Source organism: Capra hircus, chromosome 21 (genome assembly GCF_001704415.2).
Source record: "Capra hircus breed San Clemente chromosome 21, ASM170441v1, whole genome shotgun sequence".
Classification (NCBI taxonomy): Eukaryota; Metazoa; Chordata; class Mammalia; order Artiodactyla; family Bovidae; genus Capra; species Capra hircus.
In genome coordinates, this window is record NC_030828.1 from 63804724 (window position 1) to 63819893 (window position 15170).

Genomic DNA, 15170 nt, shown 5'->3' on the forward strand with positions numbered 1-15170 from the left:
TGATTACTTTTCAGAGTCTTGGTTAACCACTGTGTATTTTCTTTTGTAACAGGTTGTTTCTCCCAAAGAAGAGAACAAAGCAGCAGGTAATTTGCTGTTCTTGTGTTTCCTGTTTTAGTTTTTTGTGTTGTTTATCAAAACTGTAGATTCTTAATCAAAAAATCATTTCCTTTCAGATTTAGATTGACCTTAAAATTTAATGTTGGAGCCCATCAGAAACTTTACCCTACCTGCATTGTCCTCTCTGTGTATTCCCTGACTGTGTTTTTGGATTGTACTCTAACAGAAAGTGTCGGTACAAAGAAAAACAGGAGCGGCAGTGAAAATGTGCTCAGCAACACACAGTCATTCCTTGGTATCAGCGGCAGGGGGCGGCCTCTGGGACCCGCCTTGGATACCAGACTCCCAGATGCTCGAGTTTCATAGTCCGCCCTCCCTGTCTGCAGATGCGAGGGGCCGACTGTATATCAAAATAGGAATGTAGGCGAACTGCTGCAGCAGCATTTATTTTTGAAGGTTAGTTAAGCCCACTGCAGTCAACGGAGTGAAGGCCCCCGGCCGAGCAGCGAGCAGCAGCGTGTAGGTAGAAAGGAGGGGAGCCACGAGCCAGGGTGCCGCCTGCTGCTTACGGGGCCAGGCTTCTTTGCAACACCTATATGGCCCATATTTGTGGAGCCCAGAGTTGGTTAACTTGTTTGTGTGCTGGAAACCACAGGGTGAGGGAAGCCTGGATGATCACAGAGGAGAAGACAAGAGGTGCTTTGCCTCCCACTCAGCCAGCCGGGTGGTGCTGACCCCCGTGCAGGCGCAGACCGGGTGTATTTCTGATTCTCTGTTTTCTCTGTTGCTTGGTTCCAGGGTAGGAACCCTGGGAATTATTTATTGAACTGTTGTGAGACCTTCACGTTACAGTAAAGCTACATTTTTCTCAGGATCTTTGGGGAAATGATGCGTTCAGTACAGGGGAGATCTTTTTTTTTAGCTCCAGATGGGTAGGCAGCAAGTGTGAGACACAGAAGAGGGGGCTGTGCTCTGTTTCACGTGGCTGTACAGTCCGCTGAGCCGGTGCCACCCCGTGAGAGGCAGAGACCAGCCCAGTGGGCCTCGGAGGAGGACTGATGCCAGTCAGCTGGGGCTGACAAGGTGGAGTCTTTAGGTGGATGAAAAGTGATCAGTGGAATTGAGAATTTAGGAGAAAACTAGAGAAAGGAGTGTTACTGGATTGTGGGTTAAAGGGGAATAGCTTTTGCTAGACTGAAGGTGGGATGGAAGCAGGGACTGTGCCCACCTGGTGGAGGGTGGGTACTGCAGACGCTGGGCGCTGCTGGAGGTGTGTGAGCAGGAGATGGCATGGTCTGAGTTCATTCGGTTCAGAAAGTTTCCTGGCAGCGCTCACAGCACGGAGACGGGAATGGGGTCGGGGGGATCTCTCAGGAAGAGGGTAAAGAGGGTCTGTCCTGGACCTTGAAGTCAGCCTGTGTCTGAGATGGAGGAAGCCAGGAATGTTGAGCAACTCCAGAGCAGAGTGGTATACAAGCTAGAATAGAGCAAGTTTCAGGAAGAAAGAACCAAAAATACAAACAAGAAGATGGGGTGCTCTTTTGGTTGTATACATACACTCTCCTCATGACCGGAAGATACTGGACGCAGTGCAGCCTGTCTTGGCCACTTAGCCAAGTGGTCACTGGGGGTGTCAGTTCCATGCAGCCGCCCCACCCCGAAGGATGGGCCGTGTGCCCTGCCCCAAGTGGTCCCGACCGCTTTGCTGTTACGTCTGCTCGCGTCCAGCCTCCAGTTAATGTGCTGATAACTGGGAGTAAATATTTTTGAGAGAAAATAAACTTGGATGTGCCTGAGCAAGAATTACACAGCGAGAGTTGCTCCTGTGCACACTCGGGGCCTTTCTTTGTGTTCTCTGTGTTAGGGTGGACCCCGATGGATACCACTTGGCACCTGAGATTCACTCCACTTCTCTCAGGTCATTGGAGGGCTTGCCTTAGGTGGTCAGGAGAAAACTGGGCAGATTCGGAAAACGGGCTGGCCATGTTTGTTTTGGGCGGGGAGGTGGTGAGAGGTGTGGGGCATTGGAGGGGCGGAGGTGGGGGGACGGGGGGATGTGTGTGTTTGGTTTCCTTGTTGTTCCTTTAAAAGGATGGTTTAGCCGGTCTGTCCTTAGCTTCCCTTAAAGCCTTCACATCTGCCTTTTCCAAAAAAAATTCCTTAACGGTACGTTTTTCTCTTCCTTCTCTCTCTTTCCCTCTCTGTGACATGTTTGTTCTACATGAAGAATAGCTTTTTAAAATCTATTTTTTCTTTTTAGAACCACCACCACCTAAAATTCCCAAAATCGAGCCCACTCACCCTCCATTGCCTCCAGCCCATCCGCCTCCAGGTAAGTGCTGCTGGTCTCTGGGAAGACCAGCTTTTCTCTCTGCCTTTTTGAAGGACGGATTTTGGAAGTCTTGGGGAACATTTCTAGGATTTCAGAAATTTAAAAAGACATTAATGACCTAAATGTGGATACTCACTCAGTGTTGTCCGACTTTTTGCGACTCTGTGGTGCCAAGCTCCTCCGTCCATGGAACTCTCCAGGCAGGAATACTGGAGTGGGTTGCCATCTCCTCCTCCAGGGGATCTTCCCGACCCAGGGGATTGATCCAGGGTCTCCTGCATTGCAGGCAGATTTTACTGTCTGTGCCACCAGGGAAGCCCCTGGAACACAAAGGGGGTCGAGGCGGGTGGGAGTTGGGGAGGGTGCAGACTGCCCGGGAGAGATGTGCTCTGATGACCCACGGGGTCTCCCAGTCAGTCTGCACCCTCTCCAGCTCCCAGCCCCCTTCCCCTAACCTCATTCTCCCACTCTTACCCTGACTCCACACCATGCAGCCCCCTCCCCACTTTCCCCCCTCTGGATATATTCTTGTTGCAGCCAGATACACTTTTCACAGTGGAAACAACTTCCCCTCTGAAAAATTCACGGATTTACACCAAGGGCAGTCCCAATCCTCAGGCCTCAAAAATACTGGAAGTCTTCTGTCCTGTCTCGTTTTTGAGGGTCTGTGCCCTGGAGCCTCCCATCAGACCCCAAGCTAAAATCAGAGGGCCCCCGCGGGGAGACGTCTGAGATGGAGCTCCTGTCATGAACAGTGCTAGTGGTGGGGGTGTGGGCCGGGGTGGTGTGGGTGCATCTGGAAAGGAGGGTAAGGAGCATGAGGCAGGGGGCTGGACCAGAAGGGGTTCGGGTGAGTCTGCGCTCCAGCTTGAACATCCCAGAGAAGTAACCCATGGCTGTTTCCACTGACCTGGAATCTCCCTCTGCCCGTCAGAGGTGTCATTTTTCTGGCCTACATGTGATTCCAAAAAGCTGCATAATGTCTACATCCAGGGCTTCTGCCCCTCCACGTCCGTGTCCGTTGTCCCCCGCCCATCTTCCTCCTCCTGTGGCTTCAGAAGCGGCAACCCTGCTGGCAGTGGCCCCTGCTGCCTCCTCATCACCTGTTCCTCCTGCCCCAGCCCTGCTGGCAGTGGCCCCTCTGCGACCAGCGCCCAGGCAGGCTGCAGCTCCTCTCAGAAAATTGTTTTTATAGCCCGATAAGTGAGGATGTTGTGAATTCTAAGCATATCTGAATATTCTCTGATCTCTTGCATCCAGAGATGGTAAACTACCCAGGAGAAATGAATTTAGAATTAGATTTAGGAAAACAACAGTCCTGCCAAGTTAGGAACATTGTCCTGATCTGGGCAGGAGTGCAGTAGACCTCAGGCTCCGGCTCTGGCGTCTGCTTTCTGTTGGCAGCGTCTCTTCTCAGTATACTTTGAAGAGGAAGCAGTTGTATGTGGAGTCATGTGGAGAAGAAAGAATGAAAAGTGTTTCACAGGCACCCAGTCAACTAGGGTGCTTCCGCGACATCACTAGAGATAGAGGCGGGAAGTTGTAAAGAACTTCCCGTCTTTACCTGTGGCATCATTTTGGAAGGCGAAGTGTTTCGCTAGAGAAGGCGGAAATTGGTGTGTGTTTGCTGAAGGGTGAGAGGTGCTCCAGAGACCTCTGAGCCTCTGGGGGCCCAGGGAGCTGGGACAGGGCACCGGTCAGACCTGTCGCGGTGGGGAGTGGGGGGCGGCGGTCAGAGACTGGCCCATGTTTTGTTAACGCCCAGTCACCAGCGTGACCATCTCTCAGCAGACAGTGGTGTGGTCTGGTCCCGACCTGGGCTCGCCTTTCTCTGGGGTCAGAGATGGGCAGAAAGAAGGGGCCCAGCATGTGTTTGTGCTAGATGGGGGGCTGGGGTGGAAGGGGCTTCCTGCCCAGGGACGCCCGTGTCGTGCGCTCGGGACCAAGGGAGGCGAGGAGGAGAGCCTGTGGCGGAAAACGAGCCGACAGCGTCAGGACGCCATGCTGTCCGGCCGCAGAGGCTGCGTGCTGCTCCTTGGGAAGGTGGCCCATGGCGCTGCGACAGGGCCCGGAGCCCCAGGGGTGACTGGGCTGCGTGTGGAGCCCTGAGGGGGCGGTGTCCCCCACTGCCACACCCCACCCTGCTGGGGAGGCAGCGGCCTGGGCCGGCCCGTAACCCGTCTCCCCTCCACAGATCGGAAGCCACCCCTCGCAGCCGCCTTGAGTGAGGCCGAGCCACCAGGCCCCGTGGAAGCCAGTGACCTCCCCAAGGTCCAGATCCCTCCTCCGGCCCACCCGGCGCCCGTGCACCAGCCTCCACCGCTACCGCACCGGCCGCCACCGCCGCCGCCCTCCAGCTACATGACGGGGATGTCCACCAGCAGCTCCTACATGTCCGGGGAGGGCTACCAGAGCCTGCAGTCCATGATGAAGACCGAGGGCCCCTCCTACGGGGCGCTGCCCCCCGCCTACGGCCCGCCGGCCCACTTGCCCTACCACCCCCACGTCTACCCACCCAACCCACCCCCGCCGCCTGTGCCCCCGCCCCCCACCTCCTTCCCGCCACCTGCCATCCCTCCCCCAACTCCTGGCTACCCCCCGCCCCCGCCCACCTACAACCCCAACTTCCCACCCCCGCCCCCTCGCCTGCCCCCCACCCACGCGGTCCCGCCGCACCCGCCCCCAGGCCTGGGCCTGCCGCCGGCCAGCTACCCACCCCCGGCAGTGCCCCCGGGGGGACAGCCCCCTGTGCCCCCGCCCATCCCCCCACCCGGCATGCCTCCTGTCGGGGGGCTGGGGCGGGCAGCCTGGATGAGATAACCTTTGACGCCTCTCTTTTCCTTTGTTGTTTTTTTTAAAAGTTTTTCTAATCAACTTGAAAAGTAGTTTAAGTGGGTAAGCAGCAGGGTACCTCGAATAATCTGGACAGTTGCAGTGTGGGAAGAAGTGGATAGGACCCCGGAGATGAAATCAGAGTGCTCCTGCGCACCTGGAGAGTGGACACAGCAGCCCTCGGGGGGCCCAGGCCGCCGGCTGTGACGCCGCCGCCTCTCTGGTCTCAGCCGCGTCCTCGGGCCCTGCACTGGGTTGCTTCACACTGGAGAGGATGTTCACCAGCCATGCTGGTCCAACGCGCAGCTTCGGTGAGGAGCGCGTTTCCTTCTGGAAACTCAGTTCTCAGTCGTCCAGTTCCCTCTGAAGTCAAGCTCTTGTCATTGCTGTCATTCACTGTGTTCCCGCTGTGGCTCCCAGGCCAGATGAACGGCTGTTTCATTTAGAGAGGACCCACACCCTTTGTGTTGAAGTTACTCGGAAGGGGTTGCCTTGCTTGGATGACTCTCTTCTTTTTCCTCCAGGGAGAAAGGGAGAGATGTTCTTGGAAGTAATGTATGTTTACATCAATTTGCAAATTCCTATACATAGAGATATATTTTTTAAGTGTGAATGTAACAACATACTGTGAATTCCATCTTGGTTACAAACGAGACTCCTTCAGTCAGTTACCCAAATAAAATCAGTTCTGAAATGGCCCCTTTTGTTTGTTATGGGCAGAAGGGGCGGGGCGGGGGAGGGGTTCCTGGGGTTTGCAGCCCAGAAGTGGGTCTTCCTGGGGGTACAGGAGCAGGGCATGGAGGAATGGCCCGCAGCAGATGGCCCAGGAGGGCCTTCGGGGGCCCGCCTCCCACGTCAGGCACCCGCACGGGCTTTCTTGGGAGGAAGTAGTTGAATGTGATGCTGGTTTGGGCCTGTCCGTCTCCCTCCATAGACAGGTCCCTGGGTCAGACCCGGGTTTAGATCGGAAACCCTTTCCCCCGCTGGTCTGTGACTGGAGGCCCTGGAGCAGCAAGCATCAGCCCCACCATCCGCCTCCGCCAAGAGGGGCCCCATCGCCAGAGACAAATGAGCACTGCACGGAGGCTTGCAACGAGCCTTTATTTATCTAGCGCAAAGTATACACTATCACAATCTTCTCTGTTAACTCCTTTTACTAAAATAGTTCAAATCAATGTTTTTACCACACTATCAAAAAGTTCTATTTCTTTTTCTCTCCCCAAATCAAAGTGGTTCAATAGAAGGTAGAAACGGGCACAGGAGTCCAGGGCTACCGGCGCTGCCCGGAGCTGGGGTGGGGTCGGCCCGTGCTCCAGCCATCACGTCCCATGGAAGACAGAGCGTGGCTGCTGGCCCGGGGACGGGAGCCAGGCACGCGCCCGTTCCCAGAGAGCAGCACAAATACTTCCCCCACGTTATGAAAAATATACACCTCTACCGCTCTGCAGTCATGCATTTCCTTTGTTTCTTTAAAAAAAAAAAAAGTCAGTAGTATGCATGGTTTCCTCTCAAGTTTTCAAGAAAGAAAAAAAAAATGAAAGGTCACTTTTCTCTTTCAAACACTGATGTGTGGCTAATAACTTTTGGATAAAAATGTGCTCAGTGGATTCTGATTCCAGGATGGGCCTGGCCACCTGGGATGAGGCTGGAAGGGTGACATCCATCACAGTGGGGATGAAAGCCACAGCACAGGGGTCCCATGGGGCTCCGGCAGCAAAGAGTATCTGAAACGGACCTTCAAGAAAGGACACCAGGTTCAGCGACACCCCCGCCCTCGAGCTTCAGCGCTAAGGCTCCGCACGGGAGGAGGGGCACCACGGTCACCCTGTGCGCACTCCCTGCTTAGCAGCAGAGCTGGAACTCCCCTGACCTGGCCCCCCGGATCCTCCCAGCAGTGGGTTCCTGCTGCAGCCACAGTCCCTGGCCTGGCACAGACCGGTCAGAGGCGCTGCAGGCTTTCCAACAGCTTCTGTGAATGAGATGGTATCCCAGGTACAGCTGTTCTAGAAAGCTGTTCCCAGGCAGCGCTGGCTCCGGACACAGGCAGGCGGCAGGAGGGAGGCCTCAGCACCAGCTGGAAACGCCTGCCCCGCCCCCTGGACACCATCGCAGCATTAGGGGGCAGGGCCACCTCCCTCCACCGGGCAAAGGTCCCTTTGAGGCCCATTCCCCAGGTCAGTTTGCAGGAGACCAGTGGGTACCAGGACCCCTGACTTATTGCTTATTTTCATTGGTGGCCAAGCCAACCTGACCCAAACATGACACACGGGGTCCTCAGCTGTGACTCCCACCCAGGAGACCCAGGACCTGGGGAGCAGGGGGAGCCTCTGCCCTCCAGCTCGCTGCCCACCTGGGGAGGAATCACCCAGCTCCAAGTGCACACCCCTAGAGACTGGGAGCTCACCACTTGGCCTAAGGCCCAGCTCCTCCCAGGGCGCCCACAGCTTTCTGTATGACCCGGGGCATCAGGACCACGCCTGATGCCATCAGCAGCGCCCACTCAGCACTCCCCGGATGCAGGCCTCTCCCTGGGGACTGTCCACCCAAGGGTGCCGACGGCAGACAGGCAGTGGGGACGGCTCTTGAGTCCGCGCCGAAGGGGAGACCCAGGGCAGCCTCGCCCATCCCTTCGCCTGGTCCCCGCCCCTCACTTGAGCCTGGACAAGGCCAAGACAGCCTCTCGGACCTCCCGAGCTCTCGGTACCGCTGAGGCACAGGGGTCAGCAGTGCTGGAGGAACTGGAAAGCGAGGCCTCTGGGCCTCACTCCCCTCCCACATAAATTTTAACATTTACATGTCTCGCTTTACAGTTTTATACATGGCCATTTTACACCGAAGGTCTTATTTGATCCCCAGAGCCCTGCAAGGATGGCCTTAGGCTGCGGCCTCAACAGGAGAGGACACTGAAGCTCAGAAGTGGAGGTGGCCACCCACTGAGAAGGGGGCAAGGCAGCGGGACTCCCTCGCAACACCTCCCCCCCGCCAGCCACCCCTCCAGCAGGAGGGTCCCCACTGGTCCCTGCGCTGTGCCTGAGTTGCTGGCCCTGATCCTCTGCGTCCTTTTTTCCCCACCAGGGGCCCAGAGATGCTGAGTGACTTGCTGAAGGTCACACAGGAAAATGAAAGCCAGAGCCCAGGGGGGCCCCTCACAAGGAGAGCAGAACCCCTTCACCTGAAGCCATGCAGCTCCGTGCACAGTCACCCAGGAGGGGGCCGGGCGCGGGGGCACCATTCCTGAGCAGAGGCCCAGCCGCGGCCTGGTGCCACCCGTGCAGAGACAGGCCCGGCCCGTCGTGTGGAGCACAGACCCGGAAGTGCCTCGCGCCCCTGGACATGAGGGACCCAGAAAGATGGGGCACCACCTGGCACAAGGCGAGGGAACATGGCAGAGGGTGTGTGGCCAAGGGTGGGGGTGTGGAATCTAAAAACAAGCAGTGGCTGGCATCAGCTGGCATCAGGGAGGCGCCAGGCCTGGGAGCCCGAGGAGGGGCCACGGCAGAGCGCCCCTCATCTGAGAGCCAGGGACTCTGCTCGGGGAGCCGGCGTTCAGGCCCCAGCCAGCGGCTCAGAAGCGGAGCCCCATGGGGCAGTCTGGCAGCTGGCAGCCACTGTCCCAGGCAGGCGGCAGCCAGGGGTGCCCCTCTGCTGGGGCTGGGCATCTCAGCACTCCTCAGCCCCGGAGCAGGAAGGAAGCTGTCCAGGCCGCTCTGCTGGGGAACCGTCTCCCCGCTGTGCTGGTGTCTGAGAGGCGGGAGGGGGCCGCGACAGGCAGCGTCCTATGTACAGTTCACCACGGAGAGAGGAGCCGGCGGCTCGGCACCAGGGCCAAGTCCACGTCCGCAGGGGAGCGGCCCTACAAAGGCCCTTTGAACTGGTTCCCAGAGAGATGCTGCCGGATGGAGGGCTTGGAGCTGGCGGCATCTCCTAGCTTCCTCCAGACCACCTGTAGGGGCGGGGCGGGGGGGGCGCTGTGAGGGGAAGGCCCACCCCAAGCCTCCCCGGGGGCCTGTGGGCACAGACTGCCCTGTGGCTCAAGATCGCCTGCGTACCTCAGAGCCCTGGGGCCAGGGTGGGGTCACAGAGGAGACCCTCAGACCCAGTCTGTGCATGCCCACCCTCACCACTACGCTCCCCACCCCAGCGCAGATCACATCTGGGTGCGGACCTGGCCTCACGGTGGTCCAGTGGGGTCTACAGACCCAGGGCGGGGGTGGGGGTTGGGGGCGGGCAAAGGAGGGGGACTCAGGACACGCCACCCCGAGTGGGGCCTGGGCGCAGCGCCCGTGATCCCCCTTCCCTCCTGGCTCCCTCAAGGTCCACAGGGACAGCCGCATCGACCAGGCAGACGGGAGGACACTCTGCCTCCCTGAAGCCCCAGAGGGGCCCAGCTTCCCAAAGCCAAGGCAGCCCCAGGCTGGGGAGTCTCGCAGAGCAGAGGGTCCCACGGGCACCCACAGTCTGAGCACCACCTGTGCGCCACCAGCAGCCAGACCGACACTGGGGGACAGGGGTCAGGGGTCAAGGGTCAGGACGTGCGGGGCAAACCAGACCAGGATCAGGGAGGGGAAGCGGGGAAGAAGGAAGACGGGGCAGGGAAGGGGGGGAGGGGAGGAGGAGGGAGGAGGGGGAAGGGGCCCCTCGCCCCTCCAGCGGGACCTGGCCGGCACCCCCCCGCCCCCGGCCCCGGGACCTCACGTTGCACATCTCGCGGACGATGGCCTTCTCCTTCTCACTGAGGTCCTCCTCACAGCTGTCCTGCAGCGGCCGGTCGAGGTTTTCATGCACCTCCAGGACCTGAAAGGGGCAGTCCCCGGATGACCAGGAAGGCCCCGGGCAATGACCACCACTCCCACCCTAGCTCCCCCAGGCCTCAGCGCCCCTGGCTGCCACCCGGCACTCCCAAACCTCTCCCCCACAGTGTTCCAGGCAGCCACGGCCCCCCCGGCCCACCTCCCTGCCCTGCCGCTCAGCCGCCCCAAGAGGGCAAATGTGGGTCCAAGGTCACAGAGTCCAGAAGAGCAGCAGGGACCGAGGTGGGGGGCCCTCCCAAGGGAGAGAGAGCCATCAGAGCCGGGTCCTCACCTTCATCGCATGCACCACGGCCTCGGGCTTCTGCCCCGCAGAGCTGTAGCCACTGGAGGGGGGCGAAGGCAGCTCGGGAGCCGGGCAGGCTGGGCCCTGCGGGAATGGACTGCGTCTGAGCTCAGAGCTCGCCCTGGCTGGCTCCTGGGGGCAGCCACGGGGCGACCAGTGGCTGGCAGAGGGCCTTGCATCTGGACCAGGGCCCGGGTGGGAGGAAACGGGGGCTGAGGTGATGGGGGGAGAGGAGGCTGGGAGGGAGGGCTGCGCCGGGGCAAAGGAGCAGCATCGAGAAACCTAAGCCCTCCCCGAGAAACCTCCCCACTTCCCAAATCCCACCAGTTCATTCACTCAGTCGTGTCTAACTCTTTGCGACACCATGGACTGCAGCAGGCCAGGCCTCCCTGTCCATCACCAACTCCCGGAGTTTACTCAAACTCATGTCCATGGAGTCGGTGATGCCATCTAACCGTCTCATCCTCTGCGTGCCCTTCCCATAGGCCCCTGTAAACAGCCCACGGGAAAGGCCTATTGTTCTGTTTGGCAGGTCACCTAGGAAGATGCCGAAGGGCTTGGGCCCCAGCCCCCACGTAGCCTGACTCCTAAGGCCCCTCCCCCGGCCCAATTTCCATCCTCTAGGGCCATCGTGGGGCTTCCAGCTGTGAGTCGGGCCTCCCAGTCCTGACCCTCCCAGCCCTGTCCAAGAATGGCCACCACATTCAGCAAACACTCTAACTGGCAACTAGAAGCCGGGCTCCCACAACAGCCTGTGAGGCCAAGAGATGAGGCCGGGAGAGGAACGGATCCAGCCTCTGGTCCCCTGCCTGACCCGCCTGCCTGTGTCAGAGGTCGAGCGTCCGCCCAGCTTCTCCCAGACAAGGGGCGCTGGCCAGGCGGCCATGGGGCAGGAGGCAGGCCTTCGGGCTGCAGTGGGGACCCCAGGCCCCAGAGCAAGGTCAGGAAGGACTCAAGGCCGCACGGAAGGAGCTCACACTGAGAGACAGCTGGAGCCCTGGGGCCAGCAGGAGCCAGGTCAGGAGACGCTGGGCAGGGCCTGAAATCAAGCAGCAGGTGCTGGAAGCCAGAGAGAAAATACTGAGAATGCCCCAGGGAGTGCGTGAGCGGAGGGAAGACCCTGGGATCTTGGGCCTCCCTCCCGTCTCTGAGTCTTGGTTTTCTTCTCCATCAACCGCCCGACGACCCCCCCAGAGACCAGGCCGACTCAGTGAGCTCGGCCAATGAGGCCATAACCCCAGGATCCTGACCAGCCAGGCCGCGCTGTTGCAGGGACCCTCGAGGTCTGGAACATTCCACCACCAGCAGCCAACCTCTGCACTCGCCCCACCTGCCAGCATGGCCTGGACCTGCTCCCAGGGGAGCCTGGCAGGCTCGCCCTGCTCCCGGTTCCACGCAGAGGCCAAGACCCCCCAGCCCTGGGGTCTAGGAAAGCTGGGCGTGGGCATGGTTCTCCAGGGAGGACCGACCCATTCTGTATCTCGGTCTCTGCCTCTCAGCCAGGGTCTCTATGTGTCCCAAGGCGTGTGCAGAGCCCTGGGACACTGTTTCCTAACTCTGGCCCATGCTGCCTGGTCTCTGGTGTCATGTGGGGGAACCAAACGGGACAGGAGGGGGTATGCGCCACACCCAAGTCTGCACCTGGGACAGAAGGTGGCCCTCCCCGCACCGGCCAGCAGGGGGCGACGGTCACACACTCACAGCCCCAGAAGGCGCCTGGCCCTTGGCAGCTCTGGGCCCAGGTTCCCTCTGCACCTGGGGCTCCCAGAACCACCTGCTCCGCAAGGGGACAGGTTCCTGGAACAAAAGCCAGGAGTGGCTGGGGGAGGCTGTGCAATCCAGCCCTTTCCTGGGCCTCCTCACTGGGCCAATAGCAGGTGCTAATGGGGCTTCCCTGGTGGCTCAGATGGTAAAACGTCTGCCTGCAATGAGAGAGACCCAGGTTCGATCCCTGGGTTGGGAAGATCCCCTGGAGAAGGAAATGGCAAACCACTCCAGTATTCTTGCCTGGAAAATTCCATGGACAGAGGAGCCTGGTAGGCTACAGTCCATGGGGTTGTAAAGAGTGGGACACAACAGAGCGACCTCACTCACTTACTGAGTGTGCGGAGAAGCCTGTGAGCGAAGCCACTGCCGGACACTGGTCAGGACTGTAAACTTGAGAGCATTTCCCAAACCAGCTCACCCCGGCAGACCCCGCCCCACCCCGATCACAGCCTGGAAGGCCCAAGGATGCCTCCCCAGCTCCCTAAGTGCCCACTCGGAGCAGGGCAGCCCACCCAGGGCTGACTGCAACCCTCTGCGCTGAAGCTGTCTTTTCTATGCACCCATTTTACAGATGAGGAAGGGAAGGCTGCAAGACTTGCCTGAGGCCAAACAGCTAGTAAACCAGGGGGCCCAAGCTTCCAGCCCGGGGCTGTGGGATGCCAGGACCAGCGCCCAAAGTGGGGAGACGAGTGTACACCCCAGAGAACTGAACAGATGTCCACACAAGTGCCCCGTCCACAGGTGTTCAGAGAAGCACAATCAAAGGAGGCAAAAATGGAAACAGAGCCATGCACAGCGCCTGACGAACGGCTAAACAAAACGTGGGTACCCACACAGTGGGGTGCTGCTTGATAAGAAAAAGGCACGAAGCTCTGACACCTGCTACAAGGTGGATGCACTTGAGAAACCCAGTGCTCAGAAGCCAGGGACAAAGGGTGACACGTGTTACGCTTCCATTTATAAGAAATATCCAGAAAAGGCAAACGCAGAGGCAGAAAGCAGATTAGTGATTGTCAGGGGCTGGCAGGAGGGGGTGGGGAGGGATTGCTAATGAGCACAGGCTTGCTTTCTGGGGTGAGGGAGACATTTTGCTGTGATGATTGCACAGATCTGTGAAGATACTAAAATCCACTGAAATGGACACTTAAAACAGCCTCACAGAAGGTGTGCCCACACCCAGGTACAGAAGAGACAGCACCCCGGCAGCATCAGAAGGTCCTCCCCACACAAGCCTCCTCTCCTGGTGCATCCGTACGCAGGACACGGGGCTCAGCACTCAGCCGCTCCAGAGAGGCTCTGTGCTCCATAAACAGCCTGAGAGGCCTGGACCACGAGCCTCCACCCAAGCTCGGGCCCCTCTGCGGCGGCCTCCCACGAGACACTTAGACCCTCCCCCTCTGCCCCAGGAACCTGCCCCCCAGCCTCAGTGGAACTGTGGGCTGGCCCCCGGCCCGCAGGCCCAGCTTGGCCTGGATTCTGGCATGGACTAGCCATGTGACCCTGGCAATCCACCCCACCTCTCCTTGGTGGGCCTCAGCTGCCTTCCCTCTGAAGTGGGGTGACAACCCCTGGCCACGCAGGGCAGCCTAAGGGAGGCCCACGGAGCCCCTCTTAAAGCCTCCTCCAGGAAGCCTTCCAGAAGCCTCCATCCCTCCGACAGCCCAAGCAGCACTATCAAGGCTTCAGGGGCTCAGCCTGGAGGAGCGAGCTCCCTCTGCTTACATCCCAGAGTCCTGGCACACCACCAGAGCCAGCTGGGCTTGCACAGCACTTTACAGTTTGCAGCCTGCCGAGGCTTCAGCCCACAGCACTATCAGTGGTGAGGATTCCCACAGCCCAGGGAGAAGGTACGAAGGTCTGGAGAGCCGCCCCCTGTGGGGGCGATGCTGGGCTTTCTAGAGCCCTTCATCAGGAAGCAATTGGAGCCTCATTGAGCCACGGGGCTCCTGGGTAAATATTTGGATTATCTGTCGTCAGCAGGCTTTACCGCCTCTGCAGCGTCAGCAGCTACATTCCTAGAGAAGGTGCGAGGCCTCGGAGAGAAACTGCAGAGGGTTCCGCCGGCAGCCAGCAGCAGTGCCAGCCCACTCGCGCCAGCTCAGAGTCCCAGGAGGTGCCCCAGGCTCGCCCTCACTGGCCGGGGTGGAGGGGGGCAGCAAGGCCAGGACCCTGGGGGAGAGTCAGGCCCACCGTGACCTCAGGCAGGCTCGGTTTCCTATCTGTTCTGCGGGGACAGTGAGGTCCCCACTCTGTGATGAGGCTTCTGGGCATGGGGAGAGCCCGGCACGGCCCTCCACGTAACAGATGCTCAGTAAATATCACTCGGCTCACCCGAACGCGTGCTTCTGGGGGAGGTGGTTTTGCACGTTCACCGATTAGTGCAGTCACCCAACAGAACACTTTCATCACCTCCTCCCGCTCCCCTGAGCCCCTGGCAACCACTCCCGCACTCTCTGCCTCTATAGATCCCTGCCTTCTGCACACACAGAGTCATCGGGGATGACGCGCATTCACACACAGGGAGCAGTCCTGAGCTGACCGTGCACATCCCCGGGAGTGAGCCCCCTGCCACCCTCCCAGGGCAGGTCAGGGCCCAGGCGAGAACCCAGGACAACCGTGGGGGCCCTGGCAAGAACTGAAGTACACAAGCATACACTTGAGCTCAAGCCTGGGGTAGTGACCCCCGCACAGACTCGGGCCAGCCCCATCCTAGCCGGGCAACCTCTCCCTGCTGCGTCCAAGGAGGGACACATGCCCACGAGAGGCACAGAGAGAGAGCGGCTGGGCCTCGTGGCCACTACATCAGCCTGCGATGCCAGGGACGGCATCTGAAGCCGGGCCTCCACCTCCCGCCAGCACACTGGGAGCCTTACAAGGCTCCAAGGGTCAAAGGCGGAGGCCAAGGGTCAGGAGCCCAAGCCCTGCCCTGGAAGAGCTAGGGCAAAAGCTAAGAGTCCCCAACCCAGCTCAGCTGTGACTGCCCATGTGGCCCTGGGCAGGTTACAAGGGAGCACGGTCTGAGCTGCACCCCTCCAATTCCCCAGGTGCGGAGTCCTCCTGGGCATGGTGGGGACCCTTGCGGGAG

At 59.6% G+C, this 15170-nt stretch overlaps 2 protein-coding genes across 4 annotated transcripts in view; one reads left to right on the top strand and one right to left on the bottom strand.

The window, feature by feature from the left end:
* The window catches only part of CCNK (cyclin K), a 29723-nt gene extending 23801 nt beyond the window's left edge, over nt 1-5922 (top strand). Inside the window, exons 9-11 of the mRNA XM_018066176.1 lie at nt 53-86; nt 2321-2392; nt 4587-5922. Coding sequence (XP_017921665.1) covers nt 53-86; nt 2321-2392; nt 4587-5212 — 732 coding nt within the window. The 3' untranslated portion in view covers nt 5213-5922. The remainder of the gene's footprint in view (nt 1-52; nt 87-2320; nt 2393-4586) is intronic.
* CCDC85C (coiled-coil domain containing 85C) overlaps nt 6307-15170 on the bottom strand; it is a 78005-nt gene continuing 69141 nt past the window's right edge. For all 3 annotated transcript variants that reach the window (XM_018066180.1, XM_018066179.1, XM_018066178.1), the window contains 3 exons: nt 10307-10402; nt 9920-10018; nt 6307-9167 (listed from right to left, as the gene is read on the bottom strand). In XM_018066180.1, the coding sequence (XP_017921669.1) occupies nt 9078-9167; nt 9920-10018; nt 10307-10402 (285 nt within the window). In that variant the 3' untranslated portion in view covers nt 6307-9077. The remainder of the gene's footprint in view (nt 9168-9919; nt 10019-10306; nt 10403-15170) is intronic.